Source organism: Macaca mulatta, chromosome 1 (assembly GCF_049350105.2).
Source record: "Macaca mulatta isolate MMU2019108-1 chromosome 1, T2T-MMU8v2.0, whole genome shotgun sequence".
NCBI classification, from domain to species: Eukaryota; Metazoa; Chordata; class Mammalia; order Primates; family Cercopithecidae; genus Macaca; species Macaca mulatta.
In genome coordinates, this window is record NC_133406.1 from 214,032,853 (window position 1) to 214,060,494 (window position 27,642).

The 27,642-nt window shown below is 49.1% G+C and overlaps 1 protein-coding gene and 2 long non-coding RNA genes across 4 annotated transcripts; 1 reads left to right on the plus strand and 2 right to left on the minus strand.

The window, feature by feature from the left end:
• Positions 1-2,586: 2,586 nt before the first annotated feature.
• On the minus strand, positions 2,587-27,573 carry NUDC (nuclear distribution C, dynein complex regulator). Of its 2 annotated transcripts, XM_028837475.2 has the most exons (9): positions 27,379-27,573; positions 25,033-25,110; positions 8,124-8,327; positions 7,967-8,032; positions 7,010-7,129; positions 6,719-6,913; positions 3,508-3,591; positions 3,295-3,413; positions 2,587-2,854 (listed from the first exon to the last, which is right to left on the minus strand). In XM_028837475.2, the coding sequence occupies exons 1-9, from the start codon at positions 27,457-27,459 to the stop codon at positions 2,803-2,805; spliced, it is 999 nt and encodes a 332-aa protein (XP_028693308.1). In that variant the 5' UTR covers positions 27,460-27,573; the 3' UTR covers positions 2,587-2,802. The 2 variants fall into 2 exon arrangements, with proteins under 2 accessions (XP_028693308.1, XP_077824034.1); XM_077967908.1 differs by lacking the exon at positions 7,010-7,129.
• LOC144335127 (uncharacterized) lies at positions 3,918-7,592 on the plus strand. Its single transcript, XR_013405587.1, has 2 exons — positions 3,918-4,118; positions 6,581-7,592. It is a non-coding gene; the product is annotated as an uncharacterized LOC144335127 (long non-coding RNA).
• On the minus strand, positions 21,174-23,150 carry LOC144335123 (uncharacterized). The gene is made up of 2 exons (XR_013405581.1): positions 22,996-23,150; positions 21,174-22,272 (listed from the first exon to the last, which is right to left on the minus strand). It is a non-coding gene; the product is annotated as an uncharacterized LOC144335123 (long non-coding RNA).
• Positions 27,574-27,642: the final 69 nt, after the last annotated feature.

Here is a 27,642-nt window from a genome sequence, read left to right on the forward strand (position 1 = left end):
AACCAGCTAGAAGGTATTGATCCAGCTCCCACATGACCCGCTGCCCCCACCGCCCTTTTTATTATTCCAAAAGGCACCCTTTGGAAAGTAACTACTAGACAAACTACTTGTTTGTCCAGTTTCCTAAGGGAAACAGGATGATCTCTCGGGACTATGAACGTAGAGTCCAGTTCTAACTCCAGGCTCTGCTGTCGCATCCGGGTGGCCTCCACAAGACTAAAATGACCACAGGGCAGAATAGGAGTAGAGTGGGAGTGACACCACAAACCCTCCACTCTAGCCTCAGCCGTAGAGCACCATTTTCCAAACCTAGCCTTGTAAACCACTATTTGCATTCCCAGAAAAAAAAGGTTTAGCAAGTTTGGAAAACAAAGCTATGTACCGCATAGCCTCTCTGAAATCTTTAACAAGCTATTCTGAATTTTTTTTTCCCCGAGACAATCTCGCTGTATGGCCCAGGCTGGAGTGCAGTGGCGCATCGCAACCTCCGCCTCCCAGGTTCAAGTGATTCGTCTGCCTCAGTCTCCCAAATAGCTGTGATTACAGGCAGGTGCCACCACACTCAGCTTTTTTTTTTTTTTTGAGACAGAGTCTCGCTCTGTTGCTCAGGCTGGAGTGCGGTGGTGCAATCTCACCTCACTGCAAGCTCTGTCTCCCTGGTTCGTGCTATTCTCCTGCCTCAGCCTCCCGAGTAGCTGGGACTACAGGCACCCACCACCACACCCAGCTAATTTTTTGTATTTTTAGTAGAGACGGGGTTTCACCGTGTTAGCCAGGATGGTCTCAATCTCCTGACCTCGTGATGCACCCGCCTTGGCCTTCCAAAGTGCTGGGATTACAGGCATGAGCTACTGTGACCAGCTACTCTGAAATTCTAAAAAAGACATCTGCGGCCGGGCGCGGTGGCTCAAGCCTGTAATCCCAGCACTTTGGGAGGCCGAGACAGGCGGATCATGAGGTCAGGAGATCGAGACCATCCTGGCTAACATGGTGAAACCCCGTCTCTACTAAAAACACAAAAAACTAGCCGGGCGTGGTGGCGGGCGCCTGTAGTCCCAGCTACTCGGAGGCTGAGGCAGGAGAATGGCGTGAACCTGGGAGGCGAAGCTTGCAGTGAGCCGAGATCGCGCCACTGCACTCCAGCCTGGGTGACACAGCGCGAGACTCCGTCTCCAAAAAAAAAAAAAAAAGACATCTGCATTCCAGAAATTTAGGGGCCAGAGAACTAAGCACTCACAGCAAGTCAACCTAGACATTCTTGCTATAACCTCTGTGGCTCAAGCATTCTGACCTCCACCCTCTAGCCAAAGTGGGGCAGGGGTCAGCTCTGTGGGCTGGATCTGAGCAAAGGGGAGCACCTCTTCAGCCCTGGGAGCTAGCTTTGAGAAGGCCTAGAATCTGCAGAGGTCCAGGTCAGAGATAAAAACAATGAGGCCTCACTGGACTTTACTCTGTCCTCCTGGTAAGGTCCCTGTACCACATACACACCAGATCTGAGGCCTGAACTGTCTTCCTGGTACCCCTCCCAAGCCAGGCAGTGTCACCTTGGCCCATGCTGCTCTTCTGTCCTGGTACACAATAGTCTCTAGTTTGAAGAATACTTGATTCACGGCTAGAGGGCAGACCCGCTGCAGTGGGCAGTGAAAATCAGATCAACAAGTCCAGCAGTCTTAAAACTCTGTTGGGTCGGCCGGGCGCGGTGGCTCAAGCCTGTAATCCCAGCACTTTGGGAGGCCAAGACGGGCGAATCACGAGGTCAGGAGATTGAGACCATCCTGGCTAACACGGTGAAACCTTGTCTCTACTAAAAAATACAAAAAACTAGCCAGGCGTGGTGGCGGGGGCCTGTAGACCCAGCTACTCAGGAGACTGAGGCAGAAGAATGGTGGGAACCCGGGAGGCGGAGCTTGCAGTGAGCTGAGATCCGGCCACTGCACTCCAGCCTGGGTGACAGAGCGAGACTGTCTCAAAAAAACAAACAAACAAACAAAAAAAAACAAAAAACCTCTGCTGGGTCATGCGCCCCTTTGAGAACCTGACACATGTTCTGGTCTCCGTAGCCAGAAAAACTCAACCTTTGCTCAGAAACATACATAGACTAAATGCCTTGTTTTATTTATTTATTTTTTTGAGATGGAGTCTCACTGTGTCACCCAGGCTAGAGTACAGTGGTGCAATCTGGGCTCACTGCAACCTCTGCCTCCCGGTTTCAAGCGATTCTCCTGCCTCAGCCTCCCAAGTAGCTGGGATTACAGGTGTGCACCACCACACCCAGCTAATTTTTGTATTTTTAGTAGAGACTGGGTTTCTCCATGTTGGTCAAGCTGGTCTCAAACTCCTGACGAGGGGATCTGCCCCCGTCAGCCTCCCAAAGTGCTGGGATTACAGGTGTGAACCACCATACCCGGCCAAGCCCTGTTTTAATCTTCACTTTAAGTAATGAGAAACTGAGGCCCAGAGAGGGCAAGGATTTGCCCTAGGTCACACGGCAGAATCTGGGCTAGAAGCCAAACTCCCAGTTCCCAGCAGCAGCCGTAAGAGGCCTGTGCCCCAGAGAAAGGCCAGAGGCAAGAGAGGACACAGAAGGAGCTGGGCAAATTGTTTTAATGTGTAACAGTAGACCAACTGGGGAGGACAAGGCCCCAAGCCCCAGCCTTTCTCCTGATGCCCTGGGACCTGTGTGCCTGGGACATTCCCATGCCTGCCCCAAGCCCTGAGGCCCACAAGTCCCAGAGAAGAGTGGGAAAGTAAGTTGGGTAGTTGCAGCTCAGCCCCAAGAGTTCAGGGAGGAAAAAACAGGGGCTAGTTGAATTTAGCCTTGGAAAAATCCATCTCCGGATGCTGATCCATGAACCTGGAGAAAGGGAAGCAAGAAGATGAAACAACTCATCCTTCTCTTCTAAAGCTGTCCCTTCTCCCAGCACCCCCGTGTCAAGTCTAATCTCTTTAGACCTCAGCAACACCGAGCCAGGCTGGGCAAGAGCAGTGCCCAGGGTATCTGAGACCCATTTGAGCCCCAAGGTTGGAAGCTGAGGCGCCAACACTGGCACTGTTTTCCTGTAGGTGGCAATGACCCGCCTGTTACCCCTTCCCTCCTATCATGAGCCATGAGCCGGCCTTGCCCTCAAGATGACCTCAGCAAGTGACAAGAGTAGGCAAGCCAAAGCCATAAAGCCATAAACGTGGCTGGAAAGGGGGCAGGGCAGCTGCTGAGGCAGCTCAGTGATCCACTCACTACTGTCACTAAAATCTAAGCCCCCAGGCACCCACCCTCCCCCAACCCCTCTTGCTCACTTCTTCAGAATCTCCTGTTTCTTCTGTTCATCTGAGGTTGGCAGCCCCATGGACTTCTGTCTCTGGTCATACATCATCTTTTCCACCATGCTGCGAGTCTCACTGTCCAGGTCTGACAGCTGAGGGCAGGCAGTGACGGGAACTGGTGAAGCTCTGGAAACACCTAGGCCCCTCACCCTCCTGCCGAAGTTCTCCCAACCAGCCAGGGCTCACCTTGGAATTCTCAGGGTTAATCTTCTTGGTATTGATCTCAGGGTCACTGGACACCAAGCGGCTCCACCACTCCATCTTATTGATCTATGAAGAGAACAACCAGGGGGTGGGAGGTGGCCTGCTCTGTGCACCAGGAATCACCCCTTAACCCTTTCACAACCAAACTCTCTCTCATCCATATCCTGCACCTGAGACCCCTGCAGGCCTATACTGGGTCCAGAGGTACAAGACTGCCCTTCCTGCAGCTAGGGGAGACACAGAGGCAAACAGTTACAAATCAGTGTGATAACGGAAAGAAGAAAGCAGAAAGGGAGATATTCATCCAGGGTGGAGGGAGAAAAGTTTGAAAGTGACACTTGGGCTGAGCCCTAAGACACAAAGCAGTATTCCAGATTTAAAATGGGAAGAAAATTTTCTTTTTTTTTTTTTTTTGAGATGGAGTCTTGCTCTTCTTGTCCAGGTTGGAGTGCTGTGGCACCATCTCGGCTCACTGCAACCTCTGCCTCCCAGGTTCAAGCAATTCTCTGGCCTCAGCCTCCCGAGTAGCTGGGATTATAGACATGCACCACCCACCACACCAGGCGGATTTTTGTATTTTTAGTAGAGACAGGGCTTCACCATATTGGGCCAGGCTGGTCTCAAACTCCTGACCCTAGGTGATCCGCCTGCTTCAGTCTCTGAAAGTGTTGGGATTACAGGTGTGAGCCACCGCGTGCAGTGGTGCAGTCTCAGCTCACTGCAACCTCCGCCTCCTGGGTTCAAGCGATTCTCCTGCCTTAGCCTCCCAAGTAGCTGGGATTACAGGCGCCTACCACCATGCCCAGCTAATTTTTTTGTATTTTTAGTAGAAATGGGGTTTGCCATGTTGGCCAGGTTGGTCTCGAACTCCTGACCTCGTGATCTGCCCACCTCAGCCTCTCAAAGCACTGAGATTATAGGCATGCGCCCCACGCCCAGCCTGAAAAAGTTTTTAAGCAGGGAAGTGCCAGGCGTGGTAGCTCCTACCTCTAATCCCAACACTTTGGGAAGCCAAGGCAAGAAGATCCCTTGAGCCCAGGAGTTTCAGACCAACCTGAGCAACATGAGACCCTGTCTCTACAAAAAACATTTAAAAATTAGCCAGGAAGGGTGGCACTCACAGTTACTCAGGAAGCTGAGGTGGGAGGGTCGTTTGAGCCCGGGAGGTCAAGGCTGCAGTAAGCCGTGATTGCGCCACTGCATTCCAGCCTGGGTGAGTACAAGACCCTGTCTCAAAAAATAATAAATTTAAAAGGCAGGGAATGGGCCAGGAGTGGTGGCTCATGCCTGTAATCCCAGCACTCTGGGAGGCCAAGGCAGGTGAATCACGAGGTCAGGAGATCGAGATCATCCTGGCTAACACGGTGAAACCCCGTCTCTACTAAAAAATATCAGGAAAAAAAAAAAAAAAAAGCTGGCCATGGTGGCGGGAGCCTGTAGTCCCAGCTACTCTGGAGGCTGAGGGAGGAGAATGGCGTGAACCCGGGAGGCGGAGTTTGCAGTGAGCCGAGATTGCGCCACTGCACTCCAGCTGGGCCACAAAGCAAGTACAGAGGCATGGAGGGGTGAGTGAGGGCAGCCAGTGCCAGTCGGGCAGGCTGGGACAGGGTCTTATGTGCCCTGAGAAGTTCTCCTCAGACCTTTGGCCCTTTTCAGAGACCACCTTTATTTACTGGTGTCTGTGTCCCACCTCTCTGTAAAGGCAGTGAGGTTGAGCATGTAGGCTTCCTGAGGGCACAGATTTTCCTATGTTTTGTTCACTGTTCTCTCTCCAGCACTTAGAACAAGAACAGTACCACGCACAGAGTAGGTGTTCAAGTATTTGATGAACTGAATCCATGTACAGACCTAGTGAAAAAGAAGTGGCTTCAGAACTTAAGACTTTCTTTTTTATGAGACGGAGTCTTGCTCTGTCACCCAGGCTGGAGTGCAGTGGCACAATCTCAGCACACTGCAAGCTCCACCTCTTGGGTTTACGCCATTCTCCTGCCTCAGCCTCCCGAGTAGCTGGGACTACAGGTGCCCGCCACCTCGCCCAGCTAGTTTTTGTATTTTTTTTTGTTTGTTTTTTGTGTTTTGAGACAGAGTCTCGCTCTGTCACCCGGGCTGAAGTGCAGTGGCCGGATCTCGGCTCACGGCAAACTCCGCCTCCCAGGTTCACGCCATTCTCCTGCCTCAGCCTCCCGAGTAGCTGGGACTACAGGCGCCTGCCACCTCGCCCGGCTAGTTTTTTGTATTTTTTAGTAGAGACGGCGTTTCACCGTGTTAGCCAGGATGGTCTCGATCTCCTGACCTCGTGATCTGCCTGTCTCGGCCTCCCAAAGTGCTGGGATTACAGGTTTGAGCCACCGTGCCCGGCCAGAACCTAAGACTTTCAATTCTGACTCCACCCTTTCCCAGAGGCAGGAGCTTGGGTAAATCAGTGACCTCTTTTCCTGACTCAAGTCTGTAATCTCAGCACTTTGGGAGGCCAAGGTGTGAAGATCGCTTGAGGCCAGGAGTTCAAGACCAGCCTGGGAAATATAGTGAGACCTCCGTGTCTCTACAAAAATTAATAACAAAAATTAGTCAAGCGTGGTGGTGTGCACCTGTAGTCTTGGCTACTCAGGAGGATGAAATGAGAGAATTGCTTGGGCCCAAGAGTTCAAGGCTGCAGTGAGCTAAGAAGGTGTTACTGAACTCCAGCCTGGGCAACAGAGTGAGACCTTGTCTTTAAGAAAATAAAATAGGGGCCGGGCGCGGTGGCACAAGCCTGTAATCCCAGCACTTTGGGAGGCCGAGACGGGCGGATCACGAGGTCAGGAGATCGAGACCATCCTGGCTAACACGGTGAAACCCCATCTCTACTAAAAATACAAAAAAACTTAGCCGGGCGAGGTGGCAGGCGCCTGTAGTCCCAGCTACTCGGGAGGCTGAGGCAGGAGAATGGCGTAAACCCGGGAGGCGGAGCTTGCAGTGAGCTGAGATCTGGCCACTGCACTCCAGCCTGGGTGACAGAGCGAGACTCCGTCTCAAAAAAAAAAAAAAAAGAAAGAAGAAAATAAAATAGGGACAGATCTACTTTAAAGAGTGTTGTCATGGGGATTAAGATAATTCCACAATGCCCCCAGCATGGCTCCTGAGTAAAATAAGCACACATCCTCCTTTCTTCTTCCATCAACACCCCAGGCTAGAAGGGCCGGGCCTCACATACCTTCTCCAGATGCACAGTCACCACTTTGCCGTCCTCAATGAGCCACGAGCTCTCCTCCACCTTCACTTCGTTGTAAAGCTCCCCATCGATGATCGCTGGCTGCCCCTTGAGCCCCACCCGGAGGTGCCGCCGCTGGATGTCCACCACCACATCCTTTCCTTTCAGCCGGAAGTTCACACGGAAAGGGACCGCTAGCTGCATAGGGCAGAGGCAGTCAGAAGAAGCCTTACTAAGTGCTGCTGGTACCCCAGGCTGGCTCCCTAAGCTTCACCTCTGGTCCCTGCCACTCACGTCCAGCTCCGACAGGGTCTGGCTCCAGCGGTAATTGGGCAGGTCTGCCCCGTTGCCTAGGTTGGGCTTCAGTTTTCCTTTGTCCTTCTCATCTTCCTCCTCCTCATCTTCCTCAGTCTCCTGCTTATAATCAGGGACACTCAGCTACTTACTTGACAAACAAGACACACATTGAACCCTCACTGGGCCAAGCCCAGGGCTAGCACTGGGCATACAGTCACAAAAGAAAAGAGACTTGGTACCTGCCCACTCCACAGAGGGGCAGACCCCAAGCCTTGGTCCACCGGGAACCAGGTAAAATGTGGTTCCGATCTCAGCCTGAGAGGAGCTCAGACTATTATACCATGTGACAAAGGATATGGCTGGGCCCACAGAACCCAGCCAACCTCAGATGGGACCTGTAATAGGCACTGCCCTTTCTGGCTCTTGGGTTTTCCTGCCATAAATGGGTTAAGGCCAGTTGGTTTGTTTTTTTTTTTTTTTTGAGACAGAGTCTTGCTCTGTTGCCCAGGGTGGAGTGCAGTGGCGTGATCTTGGCTCATGGCAACCTCCGCCTCCTGGGTTCAAGCAATTCTCTGACTCAGCCTCCCGAGCAGCTGAGATTACGGGTGCCCGCCACCACGCCTGGCTAATTTTTGTATTTTTAGTAAAGACAGGGTTTCACCATCTTGGCCAAGTTGGTCTTCAACTCCAGACCTCGTGATCTACCCGCCTTGGCCTCCCAAAGTGCTGGGATTACAGGTGTGAGCCACCACGCCCAGCGGGTTTTTTTTTTTTTTAACCTGGATCCTTTGGTTCAATGTCTCTGAGTGTGATCTTAAAGTATGGGGAAGATTCCCAAAGCCGGGAGGGGAGGGGTTAGGATAAGGAAGGGTATTTCAGAGAAAGCAGTAGGCAGCAGAGTTCCTGTAAGTTCCAACCTCCTGGCTCATCCCAAGTCCCTGCAGTCCATCTCACCTGCTTCCCTGGGGAGTCAAGGCTGCCGTTCTTGAGCTGGGCCTCATGATTCTCTGCATCCTTTTTCTGGAGCAAAGAACACAGCAGTTGGCAACAGGACCCCCTGCTCAGTGCCAGTGGGGATCTGAGGGGTAGAGAAGGGAAGCCCACTCTTCACCTGGTCAATCTCTAGCTGCAGCCTCTCTGCCTCTTCATCAGTTAGCTCCTTGATCTGGGGCCCTGAGGTCTCTGACTTGGCTTCCTTGGCCAGCCTGGCCGCCCGCTCTGCCTTCTCCCGCCGCTCGGCCTCCTGCCGGGCTCTCTTCTCCCGCCGGGTCTTCTGTGCCAGCTGATTGTGGTGGCTGAAAGTCTGGGTGATAAGCTGGAGAGGGAAGAAAAGCCATGAGGCATCAGAGCAGGGGACGGTGTCCCATAGCCTGGAGTCCAGCCCTGCTCTCTACCTGCTGGGTGCAAGGGCAAAGCACTGCACCCAGAACCTCAGTTTCCTCATCTGCAAAATGAAAATACATCTGTCTCATTGGGTTGTAATGAGAATACCTGCAAAGCACCTGTCTCAATAAACTGCCTGTTTTAAAAAGTGACGCTTGGCCAGGCGCGGTGGCTAATGCCTGTAATCCCAGCACTTTGGGAGGCCGAGGAGGGCAGATCACGTGAGGTCAAGATCATCCTGGCCTTCATAGTGAAACCCGTCTCTACCAAAAATACAAAAAAAAAAAAAAAAAAAAAAAAAAAGCTGGGCATGGTGGTGTGTGCCTGTAGTCCCAGCTATTCGAGAGGCTGAGAGAGGAAAATCGCTTGAACCTGGGAGGCAGAGGTTGCAGTGAGCCGAGATCGTGCCACTGCACTCCAGCCTGGTGACAGAGCAAGACTCCATCTCAAAATAAATAGATAAATAAATAAAGGAATTGCAGACTAGTCTGGCCAACATGGTGAAACCCCGTCTCTACTAACAATACAAAAAATTAGCCAGGCATGGTGGCGTGTGCCTGTAATCCCAGCTACTCATGAGGCTGAGGCAGGGGAATTGCTTGAACCAGGGAGGTGGAGGTTGCAGTGAGCCGAGATCAGGCCACTGTATTCCAGCCTGGGCGACAAAGTGAGACCCTGTCTCAAAAAAACAAAACAAAAAAAGTGACGCTGTTAAAAGCAAAAACTCAAGCCTCAGTCCCTCACAAGCCTTTCTTGAATTCTCAGGCCCACAATGACCGGCTCTTCTGACTAATCACTCTTACTCTTAGTGCATCCCGTCTCCAAGACCACAGTCCAGCTATGCAAGACTTGACACCACACCCAGAAAGGCCACGTTAGCAGAAAGCCAGGGAGCTTTCTTTTCTTTTTCTTTTTTTGAGATGAAGTCTCGCTCTTGTTGCTCAGGCTGGAGTGCAATGGCGCGATCTCAGCTCACTGCAACCTCCGCCTCCGGGGTTCAAGTGATTCTCCTGCCTTAGCCTCCCGAGTAGCTGGGATTACAGGCATGTACCACCACGCCTGGCTAATTTTGTATTTTTAGTAGAGATGGGGTTTCTCCATGTTGGTCAGCCTAGTCTCAAACTCCTCACCTCCAGCGATCCGCCTGCCTCAGCCTCCCAAAGTGTTGGGATTGTAGGTGTGAGCCACCGTGCCCAGTCAAAGCAAGGAAGAGCCTGTTCACCCTCTCTGCAGCCAGCAAGCTGTTAACTTCAAATCCTTTTTCTCCACTACACCTTCCCAAGTTTCCACCCCACGATGTGCTAGCCAGCTTCCCTGCTACCCAAGGGCGACCCTCCACCCATACTATTGCCACCTGTCATTATTTGGCTCCTGGCCTTAGACGAGTGAACAACTTTGACTCTTTCTAAGCCTCAGTTTCCTTATCCGTCATGAGGATTGAGTATGACAGCACAAATCAAGAGCCTAGTGAGGTCCACATCACAGGGTTCCCCTGACCTGCAGCATCAGCATCACCTAGAACCTGTTAGAAACGCTAAATCTTAAGCCCCACTCCAGATCTACTGGATCAGAAATTCTGGGGTATGGCCAGGCAATCCGTATTTTTAACCAGCCCTCCTGGCCAAGTTCCATGCATACTTCAAAGTCGCACCTAGATTTGAGTTCCTGGTCTACTCTTACTTGCGTGACCCTAAGGTCATGTCTCTGTACCTCTATCTTGTTGTTACTATTTTTGAGGCAGGGTCTCACTCACCCAGGCTGGAATGTAATCAACCTCCCTGGGCTAAGGTGAGCCTCCCACTTCAGCCTCCCCAGTGGCTGGGACTATAGGTATATGCCACCATCCCTGGCTAATGTTTTTATTTTTTGTAGAGACAAGGTTTCGCCATGTTGACCAGGCTCGTCCAAACTCCTGGGCTCAAGTGATTCACCTGCCTCTTCTTCCCAAAGTGCTGGAATTACAAGTGTGAGTCATTATCCCCGGTCTATGTTATTATTTCTAAAAGCAGTCTTGGCCAAGTGTGGTGGCTCATGCCCATAATCCCAGCACTTTGGGAGGCCGAGGCGGGCGGATCACCTGAGGTCAGGAGTTCTTGACCACCCTGGTCAACACGATGAAACCCTGTCTCTACTAAAAATACAAAAATGAGCCAGGTGTAGTGGCATATGCCTGTAGTCCCAGCTACCTGGGAGGCTGAGGTGGAAGAATCACTCGAACCCAGGAGGCAGAGGTTGTAGTGAGCAGAGGTCGCGCCACCATCCTGGGCAACAGAGTGAGACCCTGTCTCAAAATAAATAAATAAATAAAAGCAGTCTTGGCATATGTTGTTCTTTGCCTGGAATGTCTCGTCCCCACTCTCAGGTCACCTGGCAAACCAATTCATCCTCCATGACCAGTCAAGTGTCAAAGTTTCACCTCTGGCCCAGGAACATACCCTTAGGACACTCAACTCAATGCCAACCCATACGCAGTGTGCATGTGCACACACACGCACACACCTCTAGAGGCCTTGCCATGTGATCAGTGGTCAATAAACCCTCTTTCAAGCATCTCTAAGACAGAACTGCAGGGAAAGCTCTGCAGGGGCTCAAGGTCACAGAAGTCACCCACGGGGCCCCAGACCTGGGGTTCTGCTAAATGCCCTGTGGATTCTCATCCATTTGATGCCAATTTCTCCTGCTATGCCCAAACCCCCTGCCCCATGCCACACCACAGTAGCTCCACACTCTACAAGGTTAAAGAACACCAAATATACCTCCTAAACCATGAATTAAACTGGTAGGGGAGGCCATTCTGCTGTTAATGGAAACCATGGGTCATAATTACGCCAGCAGAGGCTGTTCCACCACAGGGCCTTGGTCCCAAGTCCCTAGTCAGAGAGACCTTGAACTAAAGCCATTTGCCAAACAGTGGCCAAAGGGAGGTGGGAACAGGGCCCTCCCCTCTCCCAGCTCCACTGAATCATGTCACATCCCATTTGTACTGTTCCTTCCTAGCTCCTGGAGGTTAAGCAAGGGCAGAGCTAAACCACCAGGCAGAGTCAAGGCCAATCACAGCAGCCTCTGACCCCTCCTCCCATCAACTTGACCTAGGCCCAACCTCAGACAGATAACCCCAGCGGTGTGGAAGCCTACCCAGAGGCTGTCACAGACTCAAGCTTCAGTCACTGGACACATATTTGGGAACCACAGCCAACCAGGGTGGGGAGGGCTGGGCCTGCTCTAAAGCCAAGCCTGTCGCTCTCCCCGAGAAGAGGCCCAGGACAGTACAGGCATGTGTCACAATACCAGCCCTCTCAAATACTTTTCAGAGGGCAGAAGAATTTTATGAAAGAGTTGTTATTAAAATGCTAATCCAGGTCAGGCACGGGGGCTCCCATCTGTAATTCCAGCACTTTGGGAAGGAGAGGCAGACAGATCACTTGAGCCCAGGAGTTTGAAACCAGCCTGGGCAACATAGGAAGACCCTGTCTCTATAAAAAATACAAAAATTAGCTGAGTGGAGTGGTACGTGTCTGTAGTTCCAGCTACTCGAGAGACTGAGGTAGGGGAATTGCTTGAGCCCGGGAGGTCAAGGCTCCAACAAGCCATGATCACACCACTGCACTCCAGCCTGGGAGACAGAGCAAGACTCTGTCTCAAAAAAATAAACAAATAAATATAAATAAAAATAAATAAATAAATGCTAACGCACTGGGGAACTACAACTGTGCAAATAAATTGAAGTTTACCGGGCACAGTGGCTCATACCAGTAATCTCAGCACTTTGGAAAGGTCGAGGCGGGCAGATCGCTTGAGCTCAGGAGTTTAAGACCAGCCCAGGCCGGGCACGGTGGCTCAAGCCTGTAATCCCAGCACTTTGGGAGGCCGAGACGGGCGGATCACGAGTTCAGGAGATCGAGACCATCCTGGCTAACACGGTGAAACCCCGTCTCTACTAAAATACAAAAAAAATTAGCCGGGCGAGGTGGCGGGCGCCTGTACTCCCAGCTACTCGGGAGGCTGAGGCAGGAGAATGCCGTGAACCCGGGAGGCGGGGCTTGCAGTGAGCTGAGATCCAGCCACTGCACTCCAGCCTGGGCAACACAGCCAGACTCCGTCTCAAAAAAAAAAAAAAAAAGACCAGCCTGGGCAACATGGTGAGACCCCGTCTATACCAAAAATACGAAAATATTAGCTGGGCATGGTGGCACATGCCTGCAGTCCCAGCTACTCGGGAGGCTAAGATGGGAGGACTGCTTGAGCCTAGGAGCCGGAGGTTGCTGTGAACCGAAGGTTACAGTGAGCCGAGATTGCGCCACTGCACTACAACTTGCGTGACAGCGAGAACCTGTCTCAAAACAAAAAACCCCCTAAACGATGGGGTTTGGAGTTTCTAGGTTGGTGAACACATCAAAGTGTTGGGAGGGTGGCACACCCAGAGAGGGTATGGAGGCTCCATGCCCCACCCCAATACCTAGCCCTACACAGCTATTTGGCTGTTCCTGAGTTATGTCTTTTATAATAAACCAGTAACAGTAAATAAAGCACTTTCCTGAGTTCTGAATCATTCTAGCAAATTATTAAACCTGAAAAGGTGGTCATGGCAAACCCCAGTTGATAGCTGGTTGGTCAGAAGTACACAAGGCAACTTGGAACTTATGACTGGTGTGTCAAGTGGCCGCCGTCTTATGGGACTGAGTCCTTAACCTGTGGAAGCTGCAGTAATTCTGGGTAGTTGGGGTCAGAATTCAATTGAATAGTAGGACACCCAGTTGGTGTCCAGAGAACTGGAGAACTGGTTTGTTAAGTGGTGGAAAAACCCACACATTTGGTGTCAGAACTGCTGTGAGTAAAAACCATTCTTAGGATGCAATATGCAAAATCCAGATTGTGGGAAACTTTGCCAGGACAAATAACCATTTCTTCAAAAAACAAATTGCAAGAAAAAAAGAGATCTCTTGTGTTTTATTTTTTAAATCTTTACATTTTCTTTTGTAGGCCAGGCAGGGTGACTCATGCCTGTAATCCCAGCGCTTTGGGAGGCCGAGGCGGGTGGATCACCTAAGGTCAAGAGTTAGACCACTGGAGTTTGAGACCAGCCTGGCCAACATGGCGAAACCCTGTCTCTACTAAAAATACAAAAATTAGGCCGGGCTCAATGGCTCACGCCTGTGATCCCAGCACTTTGGGACGCCGAGGCGGGCGGATCACCTGAGGTCGGGAGTTCGAGACCAGCCTGACTAACATGGAGAAACCCTGTCTCCACAAAAATTAGCCAGGCGTGGTGGCGCATGCCTGTAATCCCAGCTACATGGGAGGCTGACGCAGGACAATCGCTTGAACCCGGGAGGCAGAGGTAGTGGTGAGCTGAGATCGGGCCACTGCACTCCAGCCTGGGCAACAATAGCAAAACTCCCTCTCAAAAAAAAAAAAAAAAAAATTAGCCGGGCCTGGTGGTGGGTGCCTGTAATCCCAGCTACTTGAGAGGCTGAGGCAGAACTGCTTGAACTCAGGAGGCGGAGGTTGCAGTGAGCCAAGATCATGCCACTGCACTCCTGCCTCATCACGAGAGTGAGACTCCAAGTCAAAAAAGAAAAAAAAATTTTTTTTGTAGAGATGGAGTCTCACTATATTTACCCAGGCTGGTCTTCAACTCCTGGGCTCAAGCGATCCTACCACCTCAGCCTCCCAAAGTGCTGTGATTATAGGGCTGAGCCACTGTGCCTGATCCTTAATTTTTTGTTTTTGAGGTCTCTTAATTTACAGGTTTCTATCACCCAGTGTAATGTGTGAACCTTGTTTGAACTGGGAATCAAACAATCGTAATCAAATAACCCAATTAAAAAAAGACAAATGTCTTAAAGAGAAATGGGTACTTCCATGCTGCTTTCTTGATAGTGAGTTATCATGAGATCTGATGATTTTATAAAGGGCTTTTCCCCCTTTGCCTGGCACTTCTCCTTCCTGCCACCTTGTGAAGGTGGTGCCTGCTTCCCCATCATCTTCCAACCTCACTGTAAGTTTCCTAAGGCTTCCTCAGCCATGTAGAGCTATGAGTCAATCAAACCTCTTTCCTGGCCGGGTGCGGTGCCTCATGCCTGTAATCCTAACACTTTGGGAGGCCGAGGGGGGGCAGATCACCCTCGGTGGTCAGGAGTTCAAGACCAGCTTGGCCAACATGGTGAAACCCTGTGAAACCCTGTCTCTACTAAAAATACAAAAATTAGCCACGTGTGGTGGTGGGCACCTGTAATTCCAGCTACTCGGGAGGCTGAGGCAGGAGAATCGCTTGAACCCAGGAGGCGGAAGTTGCAGTGAGCTGAGATCACACCACTGCACTCCAGCCTAGATGACAGAGCAAGACTCTGTCTCAAAAAAAAATAAATACATAAAATAAAAAAACAGAACAACCTCTGTCCTTTATAAATTACCCAGTCTCGGGTATTTCTTCACAGCAGCATGAGAGCGAACTAATACCTTGCCAGAGATGAGCTTTGGACTTGGACTTGTGGGTTAATGCAGAAACGAATTCAGACTTTGTGGGGCTGTTGGAAGGGCATGATTATGTTTTGAAATGTGAGGACATGAGATTTGGGAGGGGCCAGGGGCAGAATGATACAGTCTGGCTCTGTTTCCCCACCCAAATCTCACCTTGAATTGTAATTCCCACATGTCAAAGGCAGTACCAGGTGGAGGTAATTGAATCATGGGGGTGGTTTCCCCCATGCTGTTCTCATGATACGAGTGAGTTTTCACAAGATCTGATGGTTTCATTAGCCTCTGGCATTTCCTCTGCTGGCACTGATTCTCCTGCCACTCTGTGAAGGAATGCCTTCCTCTATGATTTTAAGTTTCCTGAGGCCTCCCCAGTCATGCAGAACTGTGAGTCAATTAAGCCTCTTTACTTTTTTTTTCTTTTTTGAGACAGAGTCTCACTCTCTCGACAGGCTGGAGTGCCGTGGCACGATCTCAACTCACTGCAACCTCCGCTTCCTGGGTTTAAGCGATTCTCTTGCCTCAGCCTCCTAAGTAGCTGGGACTACAGGCGCACGCCACCACACCCAGCTACTTTTTGTATTTTTAGTAGAGCTGGGGTTTCACCGTGTTGGCCAGGATGTTCTTGATCTCCTGACCTTGTGATCTGCCCGCCCTGGCCACCCAAAGTGCTGGGATTACAGGCGTGAGCCACCGTGCTCGGTCGTAAACCTCTTTTCTTTATAAATTACCCAGTCTAGGGTATAGCAGCATGAGAACGGACTAATACAGAACCCTCATGTACTATTAGTGGTAGTGTCAAATGGTGCATCTGCTATGGAAAAGATCATGGCATTTCCTCAAAAAACTAAAAACTGGCTGGGTACAGTGGCTCACACCTGTAATCCTAGCACTTTGGGAGGCCGAGGCGGGTGAATCACCTGAGGTCAGGAGTTCGAGACCAACCTGGCCAACATGGTGAAATCCTGTCTCTACTAGAAATACAAAAATTAGCCAGCTGTGGTGGCACACGCCTGTAATCCCAGCTACTCAGGAAGCTGAGGCAGGAGAATCGCTTGAATCCAGGAGGCGGAGGTTGCAGTGAGCCGAGACTGCATCATTGCACTCCAGCCTAGGCAACAAGAGTGATACTCTGTCTCCAAAACAAAACAAAACAAAAACAAAAGCAAAACAAAAACTACCATATTATTCAATAGATTACACTGCCGAGTAATACCTACAAGAATTGAAAGTAGAATCTCAAAGATTTGTGCACCTATGTCCACAGAAGCACTATGCACAAAAACCAAGGGGTGAAAGCAACCCAAAAGTCCATCAAGAGAAGAATAGATTAAAAAAAAAAATTGTGGCTGGGCGCAGTGGCTCAAGCCTGTAATCCCAGCTCTTTGGGAGGCCGAGTTGGGCAGATCACAAGGTCAGGAGCTCGAGACCAGCTGGCCAATATGGTAAAACCCTGACTTTAATAAAAATACAAAAATTAGCCGGGAGTAGTGGCGTGTGCCTGTAGTTCCAGCTACTCGGAAGGCTGAGGTTACAATGAGCCGAGATCGTGCCACTGCACTCCAGCCTGGGCAAGAAACAGAGCAAGACTTGTCTCAAAAAAAAAAAAAAAAAGTGATATATATATATAATGGAATATTATTCAACCTTAAAGGGGAAGGAAATCCTGTCACATACTACAATGTGGATAAATCTGTGGACATTACATTAAATGAAAAAAGCCAGTCACAAAAAGATACATATTGTATGATTCCATTTATATGAAGTATCTAAAGTAGTCAACCTAGACAGAAAATAGAACAGCAGTTACCAGGAGGTAGGGGAGGGAGCAAAACGAAGTTGTTTAATGGGTACAGGGTTTCAATTTCACAAAATGCAAAGAGGTTTTACAAATATGTTTCATAATCTAAGTACACTTAACACTACTGAACTGTACACTTAAAAATGCTTAACATGGGCCAGCACAGTGGCTCACATCTGTTATCCTAGCAATTTGGGAGGCCGAGGCAGGTGGATCACTTGAGCCCAGGAGTTAGAGACCAGCCTGAGCAACATGGTAAAACCTCATCCCTACAAAAAAATAGAAAAATTAGCTGGGGGTCGGGTACAGTGGCTCACGCCTGTAATCTCAGCACTTTGGGAGGTTGAGGCAGGAGGATCATGAGATAAGTTCAAGACCAGTCTGATTGACTTGGTGAAACCTCATCTCTACTAAAAATACAATAATTAGCTGGGCATGGTGGTGTGCACCTGTAACCCCAGCTACTCAGGAGGCTGAGACAGGAGAATCGCTTGAACTGGGGAGGCAGAGGTTGCAATGAGCTGAGGTCGCACCACTCATACTCCAGCCTGGGCAACAGAGCGAGACTTTGCCTCAAAAAGAAAAAAAAAGCCGGGCGCGTTGGCTGAAGCCTGTAATCCCAGCACTTTCGGAGGCCGAGACAGGCGGATCATGAGGTCAGGAGATTGAGACCATCCTGGCTTACACGGTGAAACCCCGTCTCTACTAAAAAATACAAAAAAACTAGCCGGGCGAGGTGGCGGGCGCCTGTAGTCCCAGCTACTCGGGAGGCTGAGGCAGGAGAACGGCGTAAACCCGGGAGGCGGAGCTTGCAGTGAGCCAAGATCCCGCCACTGCACTCCAGCCCAGGTGACAGAGCGAGGCTCCGCCTCAAAAAAAAAAAAAAGAAAAAGAAAAAAAAAAAACTTAGCTGGGCATGATGGCACTGGAGTCCAAGCTACTTAAGAGGCTAAAGTGGGAGGATCACCTGAGCCTTGGGGAGGTCAAGGTAAGTTGTGATCGTGCCACTGCACTCCAGTGGCTGACAGAGTGAGACTCTGTCTCAGAGGGAAGAAAAAAAAAAAAGGGCCAAGCATTTTCGGAGGCTGAGGCAGGCAGATCACAAGGTCAGGAGTTCGAGACCAGTCTGGCCAATATTAGTGAAACCCTGTCTCTACTAAAAATACAAACTTTAGCCGGGCATGATGGTGGGCACCTGTAGTCCCAGCTACTTGGGAGACGGAGGCAGGAAAAATATTTTCTTTTTTTTGAGACGGAGTCTTCTTCTGTCGCCAGGCTACAGTGCAGTGGCGATCTTGGCTCACTGCAACCTCCAACTCTCAGGTTCAAGCAATTCTCCTGCCTCAGCCTCTCGAGTAGCTTGTGCCACCACACTCGGCTAATTTTTGTATTTTTAGTAGAGACAGGGTTTCACGGTGTTGGCCAGGATGGTCTCGATCTCCTGACCCCGTGATCCACCCGCCTCGGCCTCCCAAAGTGCTGGGATTACAGGCATGAGTTACCGCGCCTGACTGGCCGGAGAAATCTCTTGAACCTGGGAGGCAGAGGTTGTAGTGAGCTGAGATGGTGCCACTGCACTCCAACCTGGGCAACAAAGCGAGACTCCATCTCAAAACAAAAACAAAAACAGGCAGGGCGCAGTGCCTCATGCCTGTAATCCCAGCACTTTGGGAGGCCAAGGCAGGCAGATGACCTGAGGCCAGGAGTTTGAGATCAGCCTGGCCAACATGGTAAAATCCCATCTCTACTAAAAATACAAAAATTAGCCAGGCGTGGTGGCACACGCCTGTAATCCCAGCTACTCGGGAGGCTGAGGTGGGAGAACTGCTGGAACCTGGGAGGCAGAGGTTGCAGTGAGCTGAGATGGTGCCACCACACTCCAGGCCGGGCAACAGAGCGAGACTCCATCTCAAACAAACAAGCACACAAACAAAAAAATCAAAACAAAGGTTAAGAGGGTAAATTTTATGATGTGCTTTTTACCACACTTTTTTTTTCTGAGACAAAGTCTCGCTCTGTTCCCAGACTGGAATGCAATGATTTTCAATTTTTTTGTACAGATATGGTCTATGTTGGACCAAACTGGTCTTGAACTCCTGGCCTCAAGTGATCCCCCCACCTCAGCCCATAATTTTTTAAAAAACAAAAGAGCTGGGCGCAGTGGTTCATGCCTATAATCCCAGCACTTTGGGAGGCCAAGGCGGGAAGGTTGCTTGAGATCAGAAGATCGAGACCAGCTTGGGCAAGATGGTGAAACCCCCACTCTACAAAAAATACAAAAATTAGCTGGGCATGTTGGGGCACGCCTATAGTCCCAGTTACTCAGGAGGCTTATGTGAGAGGATCACCTGAGCCTAGTGGTCATGGCTGCAGTGAGTCATGATCGCACTACTGGACACCATCCAGGCTGGGCAGCAGAGCCAGACCCTGTCTCAAAACAAAACACAACAGTAAGAGAGCACTGAGGGAAATCAGAACCCTGAGTGGATGTGGATCTCTGGTAATATTTAAAGAATTAGTATGCCTTTTTGGAGGAAATAATACCATTACAGTTACGTTTTGTTATTGTTGTTGTTGTTTTTGAGACGGAGTTTCACTCTTATTGCCCAGGGTGGAGTGCAGTGGTGTAATCGCGGCTCACTGCAACCTCTGCCTCCTGAGTTCAAGCGATTCTCCTGCCTCAGCCTCCCGAGTTGCTGGGATTACAGGCACCCACCACCATGCCCAGCAAATTTTTGTATTTTTAGTAGCGACAGGGTTTCACCATGTTGGTCAGGCTGGTCTCGAACTCCTGACCTCAGGTGATCCACCCGCCTCAGCCTCCCAAAGTGCTGGGATTACGGGCGTGAGCCACCACACCTGGCCCTACAGTTATGTTTTAAAACTGTAACTTTTCTTTTAGTCACACAATATTTACTTATCAAAAAATACGCCTTCAATGATATGTAAGTGGAATGTAATAGGGCAGTCCCACCGTACCCATGGGGATTCGTTCCAGGACCACTCCTCAGCACTAATTTCTCAGGATGCTCAAGTACCTTATATAAAATGGCATTTTATTTGCATATAACCTACACACATCTTCCTATATACTCTCAATCATCTCTAGATTACCTAATACCTAATACAATGTAAGTGCTATGGATGTAAATAATTAGATTGTATTTTTTTTAATGTGGTGTTTTGTTTTTGTTTTTTTAGATGGGGTCTTGCTATGTTGTCCAGGCTGATTTCAAATTCCCGGGCTCAAGCCATCCTCCCATCTCAGCCACCCAAGTAGCTGGGATTACAGGTGTGCATCACCACGTCGGGCTTAACTCATATTATTTTTTCTTATTGTACTCTCGTTTAAAAAAATGTTTTTTCCAAATATTTTCCACCAGTGGTTGGTTAAACTCATGGATGTAGAGCCCACAATACAAAGGATCAACTGTATTTGTCCTTTTGTGACCAGCTTATTTCATGTAACACGATGTCCTCCAAGGTACATCCATGTAGCAATGGACAGGATTTCTTCCCCTTTTAAGGCAGAATAACATCCCAGAATATGTCTATACCACATTCTGTTTATCCATTCACCTGCTGATGGAGCCTTTGGTTCCTTCCACCTTTTGGCTATTGTGAATAAGGAGTGAACATGGGTGTGCAAATAAATCCTCCTTCCAATTCTTTTGGGTATATACCAACAAGAATGACTGCTGGACCATACGATAGTTCTATTTTTTAATTTTTTGAGAAACTGCCATAACATTTTCCATAGCAGATGCACCATTTGACATTCCCACCGACAGTATACAAGGGTTCCAGTTTCTCCCTATCTTTGTCAACATTTGTTATTTTGTTTTTTCTTTTAACAGATGCCATCCTAACAGATGTGAAGTAGTATCTCATTATGGGTTTTGTTTTGGAAACAAAGTCCTGCTCTGTCACCCAGCCTGGAGCATAGTGGCACAGCGGCGCAATCACAGCTCACTGCAGCCTCAACCTCCCAGGCTCAAGCAATCCTCCTACCTCAGTCTCCCAAGTAGTTGGGACTAGAGGTGTGTGCCACAAGGCCTGGCTAATTTTTATTTATGAGTTCCTAAATATGAAATTAACCATTAAATGTTATTCATCCTCTGCACTGCATATTTTCTCATAATCTAGTGTTCTTCAATTGACTTAAATATGTCTCTTTTACCATTTACAAATTTTCAGCATTTGAAAAGGCAAACAGCTATCTCTTCTTTTATAGCTTCCAGTTTTCTAATCTTGAAGTCTCCCCCACATAAGACTACAGATTCCTAGCTTTCCTTACAGGATTTTTCTTACCTGTATTTTTTTTTTATAGAGTATGACAGATGGTAAATTTTGGTTTTCTAACCAAAAAAAATTCCACGTAGCAGCATGACTTATTGAATCATGCTTTGCCTAATGAACTGAATTACCACATTAGACACATTAAATCCTCATAAATGCTAGACTTTATTTCAGGATTCTCTAGTCTGCTTCACTGGTCCATTTTTCTCTTCTTCTATCAATGCCATATTGATTAGATCACTATGGCTGTATTCAAGTCTACAATTCCTAGTCCCAAAAGCTATAAAATCTAAGAGTGCTTTTGTAATTTTTTGTAAGTTTGCAGTATCAGGTATTCTCTACAGAAATATTAATGTGTTTTGTTACAGGATGCAGCTCCTGGCCCTGGGATTGGATTATGATCTATAATGCACATTATATGCACTGTATTGCCTTCCTGAAATCCAAATAATTTTAAATACCAAAACACATGTGGCCCCAAGGGATTCTGAAGTGGATTGTGGTCTTTTGCCTTTTTTTTAATCCTTGTAACTTCCTTGTGAGGTAAGAATTATTCCCTCTTACAGTTAAGCAAAATTAGAGGCTGGGCGCGGTGGCTCATGTCTATAATCCCAGCACTTTGGAGGGCCGAGGCGGGCAGATCACGAGCTCAGGAGTTCAAAACCAACCTGACCAACATGGTGAAACCCCCGCTGTACTAAAAATACGAAAATTAGCTGGGCGCGGTGGCAGGCGCCTCTAATCCCAGCTACTCAGGAGGCTGAGGCAGGAGAATCACTTGAACCCGGGAGGCGGCGGCTGCAGTGAGCTGAGATTGCTCCACTGCCCTCCTGCCTGGGTCATAGAGCAAGACTCCGTCTCAAAAGAAAAAAAAGAAAGAAAAATTAGGTAGTCCCAGCACTTTGGGAGGCTAAGGCAGCTGGATTGCGCCACCGTGCTCACGCCACTGTGCTCCAGCTGGGACACAACAGAGCAAGACCCTGCCTCAAACACACACACACACACCCCCCCCCAAGGGTTCATCTCTCTCCCTTCTTACAGCTATTTATCCTTCATACCTGAGGCATCACTTCCTCACAAAGTCTTCTCTGAGCCCCCAACCTAGGTTAGTTTTACGTTCCCAGGGCTTCTGCCCCAACACCCACTACTTTTTCACTGCTTGTTTTTTTTGTTTGTTTGTTTTTGGCTACATTGTGAGATCCATGAAAACAAAGAACAAATCTGTATTCACCTCTGCAATCCCAAAGGGTCTGATACAGCACCTAACACAATCCAAAGTGTTAAGTGCCGTGGCTCATGTCTGTAATCCCAGCTCTTTGGGAGGCCGAGGCGGGCAGATCACCTGAGGTCAGGAGTTTGAGAACAGCCTAACCAACATGGTGAAACCCGTCTCTACTAAAAATGCAAAATTAGCCAGGCATGGTGGTGCATGCCTGTAATCCCACCTACTTGGGAGGCTGAGGCAGGAGAATCACTTAAAACTTGGGAGGCAGAGGTTGCAGTGGGTCGAGATCATGCCATTGCACTCCAGCCTGGACAACAAGCATGAAACTCCGTGTCAGAAAAAAAAAAAAAAAAAGAAAAGAAAAGAAAAAATAAATGATTAGCCCCAAAACCTATAAAAACTAAAAGTGCTTTTGTATTTTTGGTAAGTTTGCAGCATGAGGTATATACAGGTAGTGTGACCCACAGAAAAGCCAGAGGTGTTAGTGACAATACAGAAAGAATATCTGAGCTAGAAGGGGTCTACTTTCTCCCATTTTACAGATGGAAAGATGGAAAGAACGAGAGCATTGCTGGGAACTCGACTAAGTAACATAGCTAGACCAAGAACCTGGGACTCCTACTGTTAGGTAATGTGTCTACGACAGAGTGGCCTCAAACCTTCAAGACACATTAAAGAGTTTACCAACTTGTTAGAATCCTGAAGCCACAGAAACAGTTTGCAAAGAACGTCTCCTTCTTATTATGTCTCTTATTTATGTCTATTATAAAGATAATGGTGCCGGGCATGATGGCTCACGCCTGTAATTCCAGCTACTCAGGAGGGTGAGGCACAAGAATTGCTTGAACCCAAGAGGCGGACATTGCAGACAACCAAGATTGCACCATTGCACTCCAGCCTGGGTGACAAGAGCAGGACTCCATCTCAAAAAAAAAAAAAAAAAAAAAGAAAGAAAAAAAAAGGCCGGGCACGGTGGCTCACGCCTGTAATCTCAGTACTTTGGGAGGCCAAGGCAGGTGGATCACCTGAGGTCGGGAGTTCGAGACCAGCCTGGCCAACATGGTGAAACCCCATCTCTACTAAAAAATACAAATATCATCCAGGCATGGTGGTGCATGCCTGTAATCCCAGCTACTCGGGAGGCTGAGGCAGCAGAATTGCTTGAACTCGGGAGGCGGAGGTTGTGGTGAGCCGAGATCATGCCATTGCACTGCAGCCTGGGTGACAGAGTGACTCTGTCTCAAAAAAAAAAAAAAAAAGGAACAGCTAAGTGAGGTAGAATCCTCATGATATAACAATTTTCAAAAGTATAATTACAACCTTAAGGAATCAGAAAGGAGTTCAAGGTCTCAGAATCAAGACTACAAAACACGAACCCTTAAACTCTGAGTCAGAGCATCTGGGAAGACATGGCTCTGAGTATTTCTAAATTTATTTCTAAGCATCAGTTTCTAGTATCTGCCCAGTCTCATCTCCTAGGTAATTAGTTAAAACCTTCTCAGGCCGGGTGCAGTGGCTCACACCTGTACTCCTAGCACTTTAGGAGGCCAAGGTGGGTGGATTACTTGAGGTCAGGGGTTCGAGAACAGCCTCGCCAACATGGTGAAACCTCATTTCTACTAAAAATACAAAAATTAGCCAGGCATGGTGGCGCCTGCCTGCAGTGCCAGCTACTCAGGAGGCTGAGGCCCAAGAATCACTTAAACCCAGGATGCGGAGGTTGCAGTGAGCCAAGATTATGCCACTGCACTCCAGCCTGGGTGACAGAATGAGACTCCATCTCAAAAAAATAAAATAAAATAAAATAAATAAAAGTAAAAATAAAACCTCCTGGCCAGGCACGGTGGCTCATACCTGTAATCCCAGCACATTGGGAGGCCAAGGCGGGTGGATCATGAAGTCAGGAGTTCCAGACCAGCCTGGCCAATATGGTGAAACCTCATCTCTATTAAAATACAAAAATTAGCCAGGTACAGTGGCGGGCGTCTGTAATCCCACCTACTCGGGAGGCTGAGGCAGGAGAATTGCTTGAACCCAGGTGGCAGAAGTTGCAGTGGGCCAAGATTGCGCCACTGCACTCCAGCTTGGGTGACAGAGCAAGACTCCATCTCAGAAAAAAATAAAATAAAAAATAAAACCTCGGCCGGGCGTGGTGGCTCACGCCTGTAATCCCAGCACTTTGGGAGGCCGAGGCGGGCGGATCACAAGGTCAGGAGATCGAGACCATGGTGAAACCCCATCTCTACTAAAAATAGAAAAAATTAGCCGGGCGCAGGGGCGGGCGCCTGTAGTCCCAGCTACTCGGGAGGCTGAGGCAGGAGAATGGCGGGAACCCGGGAGGCGGAGCTTGCAGTGAGCCAAGATTGCGCCACTGCACTCCAGCCTGGGTGACAGAGTGAGACTCCGTCTCAAAAAAAATAAATAAATAAAAATAAAAAAAAAAATAAAACCTCCTCATTGGAAAAGGAACTGAGAGGCACTGTGTTGGGACAGAGGGCAGGTTTTCAACAGACTGGTTTCAACCCTGGTTCTCCCATAGCTCAGCTCAAGACTTTGGATAAGGTGCAAAACTCTCTTGAGCCAGTTTCCTCAACGGGGATAGTTAACACCTGCCCCTCTTGTAGAACTGCAAAAATCATGGGAAATAAGGTAGATAGAGCGCTGAGCAAGGAGTGGAGACCGAAGAAATGACAGCTTCCTTCCCTTCCCCAACTCCTCACCTCTGACATTTCGCTTCTGCTGAAAGTTAGTTACTATTATGCCAAAGGAAGACCAGGTGAGTTTTTCTTCTGAAGAGACAGAGCTGCCGAAAAGAGAGCAGTTTCCAACACTTACCTTCTCTGCCATCCCCTCTTCTCCTCCAATGAAAAAGTCTGTTTTGCGTCGAAGGAAGCTGAAGAAGGTGTTCACAAGCTGAAAGATGGGGAGAAGATTAAAGGTGTGGAGCTGCCATTTGGGAGCCCTTCAAGTGCACACAAGTCAACTTCTTTTGTCTAGGAGGCAACTTGGGACTTGACTATTTTTCCTCTGAGCCTCCCAACTGAGGAGACATCTCCCCAGCAGGTTCTCTTAGTTACTTCCACCATGAAGCAGATTTCTCATATCCTGTGTGAGTGTGCGCGTTTCATTTTCCTTGTGATGCCTGAAGCAGCCTAAGTGTATGCAATACTCCTCTGCATCCAGGGCATGAAAAGCCCAGGCCCAGCTTTAAAAACCCCATCAAGACACCGGCTCACACCTGTAATCCCAGCACTTCAGGAGGCTCAGGAGGGCGGATCACTTGAGGTCAGGAGTTTAAGACCAGGTTGGCCAACAGGTGAAACCCCACCTCTACTAAAAACACAAAAATCAGCCGGGTGCGGTGGTGGGCAACTGTAATCCCAGCTACTTGGGAGGCTGAGGCAGGAGAATCACTTGAACCCGGGAAGCAGAGGTTGCAGTGAGCCAAGATCATGCCACTGCACTCCAGCCTGGGTGACAGAGTGAGACTCTGTCTAAAAAAAAAAAAAAAAAAAAAAAAAAAAAGACACTAAGTTACTGGGTCAAAGCAAGACGGAGGAGAGCAAATGAAGCACTTCAAAGGAGGATAAGATGGATTAACTCTGGCTGGAGTACAAGTGTAGCCAAGGGTTTGAGTATCTGACGGACATATATTACCTTTTGACTTTGCAGAAGTTTCTTAACTCTGTACAACAGGAATAAGATGCAGTACCTATTTCTAGGGACCTGGTGAGGATCATGAGGTCATGGAGTTGAGGCCTTCAGCCACGTATGGCACAGAGCAAGAGACCCACTGGCAGAGGGTAAACACCTTACAAATAGGACCATGACCCATGGCTTAGTCTATCTGCCACCTGCAATGCTGGGCACCAGATAGAGCTAAAGGTACATGCTCAGTAAAATTCTTGCTGAATGAAACAATCTAGCGGTGACCTAAAGTCAGCACACACAAGCCCTTTATTTGCCCAAGAGTGGGTCTAAATCTGATGAAATCTGACGCTAGAACATATATCAGTGATTTCCATTCTTGCTTCTAGACACTTTTTCAGTTTGTTCAAAAATGAACTCACTCCCAAATCCAGTTTTGTGTAAACAGTTTAGAGGAATGGAGACAGGAAGGCTTTTCACACTTCCAAATTAGAAGCACTCTCCCCACCACAAAGGGCTTAGAAATCCTTGGTCACCAGACACCTGGGTTACATAGCAATAGAAAGTTCAATGGAAACCTACCTCCAGTGAGACACAATCAGCCATGGACTCTGGGAAGCACACTGACCTGTCCAGGTGAGGACCACGCTGTATGATCTAGGCAAATCCCTGCCACTTTTCTGGCTCTGAGAATGACAGTTCTGATCCTGACGGACTTTTCTACCTCTAACTTTGTGTTTGTTCCAAAAAAACCAACTCCAGAATCTGGAACAGTTGGCCCTTATTATTCATACACTGTGTTACCGTGTCTGTCACTGTGCACGAATTATCTCTTTGAAATGCTCTTTGTAAGCTCTATCAGGGCGAGGACAAGTTTTTGTATCCCCAGTCGCGTTGAGTGTGGGACACACATTAATCACACGACAAATACTTGTTGAATGAAAAAGCCTTATTACTGAGAACTTACGGTACTTCACTACTCTCGGGAAACCGGCATTCGCAGCTGTCTCACAGACAAGGAAACTCAGGCTTGGAGAGATGTAAAGGTTCCAAGTTGGTAGGTGGTGGAAACTAATCGTGAACACAGGCCTCCTCTCCTATTCCCCCATTCAAGGCCTAACAAGACCACGTGCTAACATCACCCCGCGCCCCTACCACACACATTCGACGGCTCGCCCCAAGCCTTGGTGGATCCAAATCACTATATTTGGCACGGTTCTTACTAAGGGATGCTCCTCGGAAGACGCCATGAAAGTGGAAACGGGGTTGGGGGTATATGTGAAACTAAAGGGGAATCCTAAGCTCAGGGACGCGATAATTGCTACTACTGAGGGGCGCCGGGGGCCCAGAACTGATGCGAACCGGGTGAGACCGCCAGCGGGTGGCCAGGCCGGAAGCTGGGCGCGGTGAGAATGTGGGGGCATCCCAGAAGCCCGCGAGCCCCAGGGGTGGGTCTCAGCCCTGGAAGGCAGAGAAGGGCGGAAGGAGCTTGGCCAGGGCCGCCGGATGGGCCGACGCCGCGCGGACCGTTACCTCCTGCACGCCGCCCTCGTGCTGCTGAGCCATGGCCAGCAACATGCCGTCGAACCGCTCCTCCTCCTGCTCTCCGCCCATCGCGCCGGCTCCGATCCACGTCCCGAGCTCTGCACTCTAGTCCCGCGCTCTCTAGGCTCCTTCGGATCGCGCCGGGCCCAACGACTCTAGTCGTCCGCCTTCCGCAGCGGAGCCGGAAACACGCACCCGCGCGGCCCCTGCAGGCCTGCCTCCTCCTCCTTTCTTCCCGCCTTCTTCCCGGCT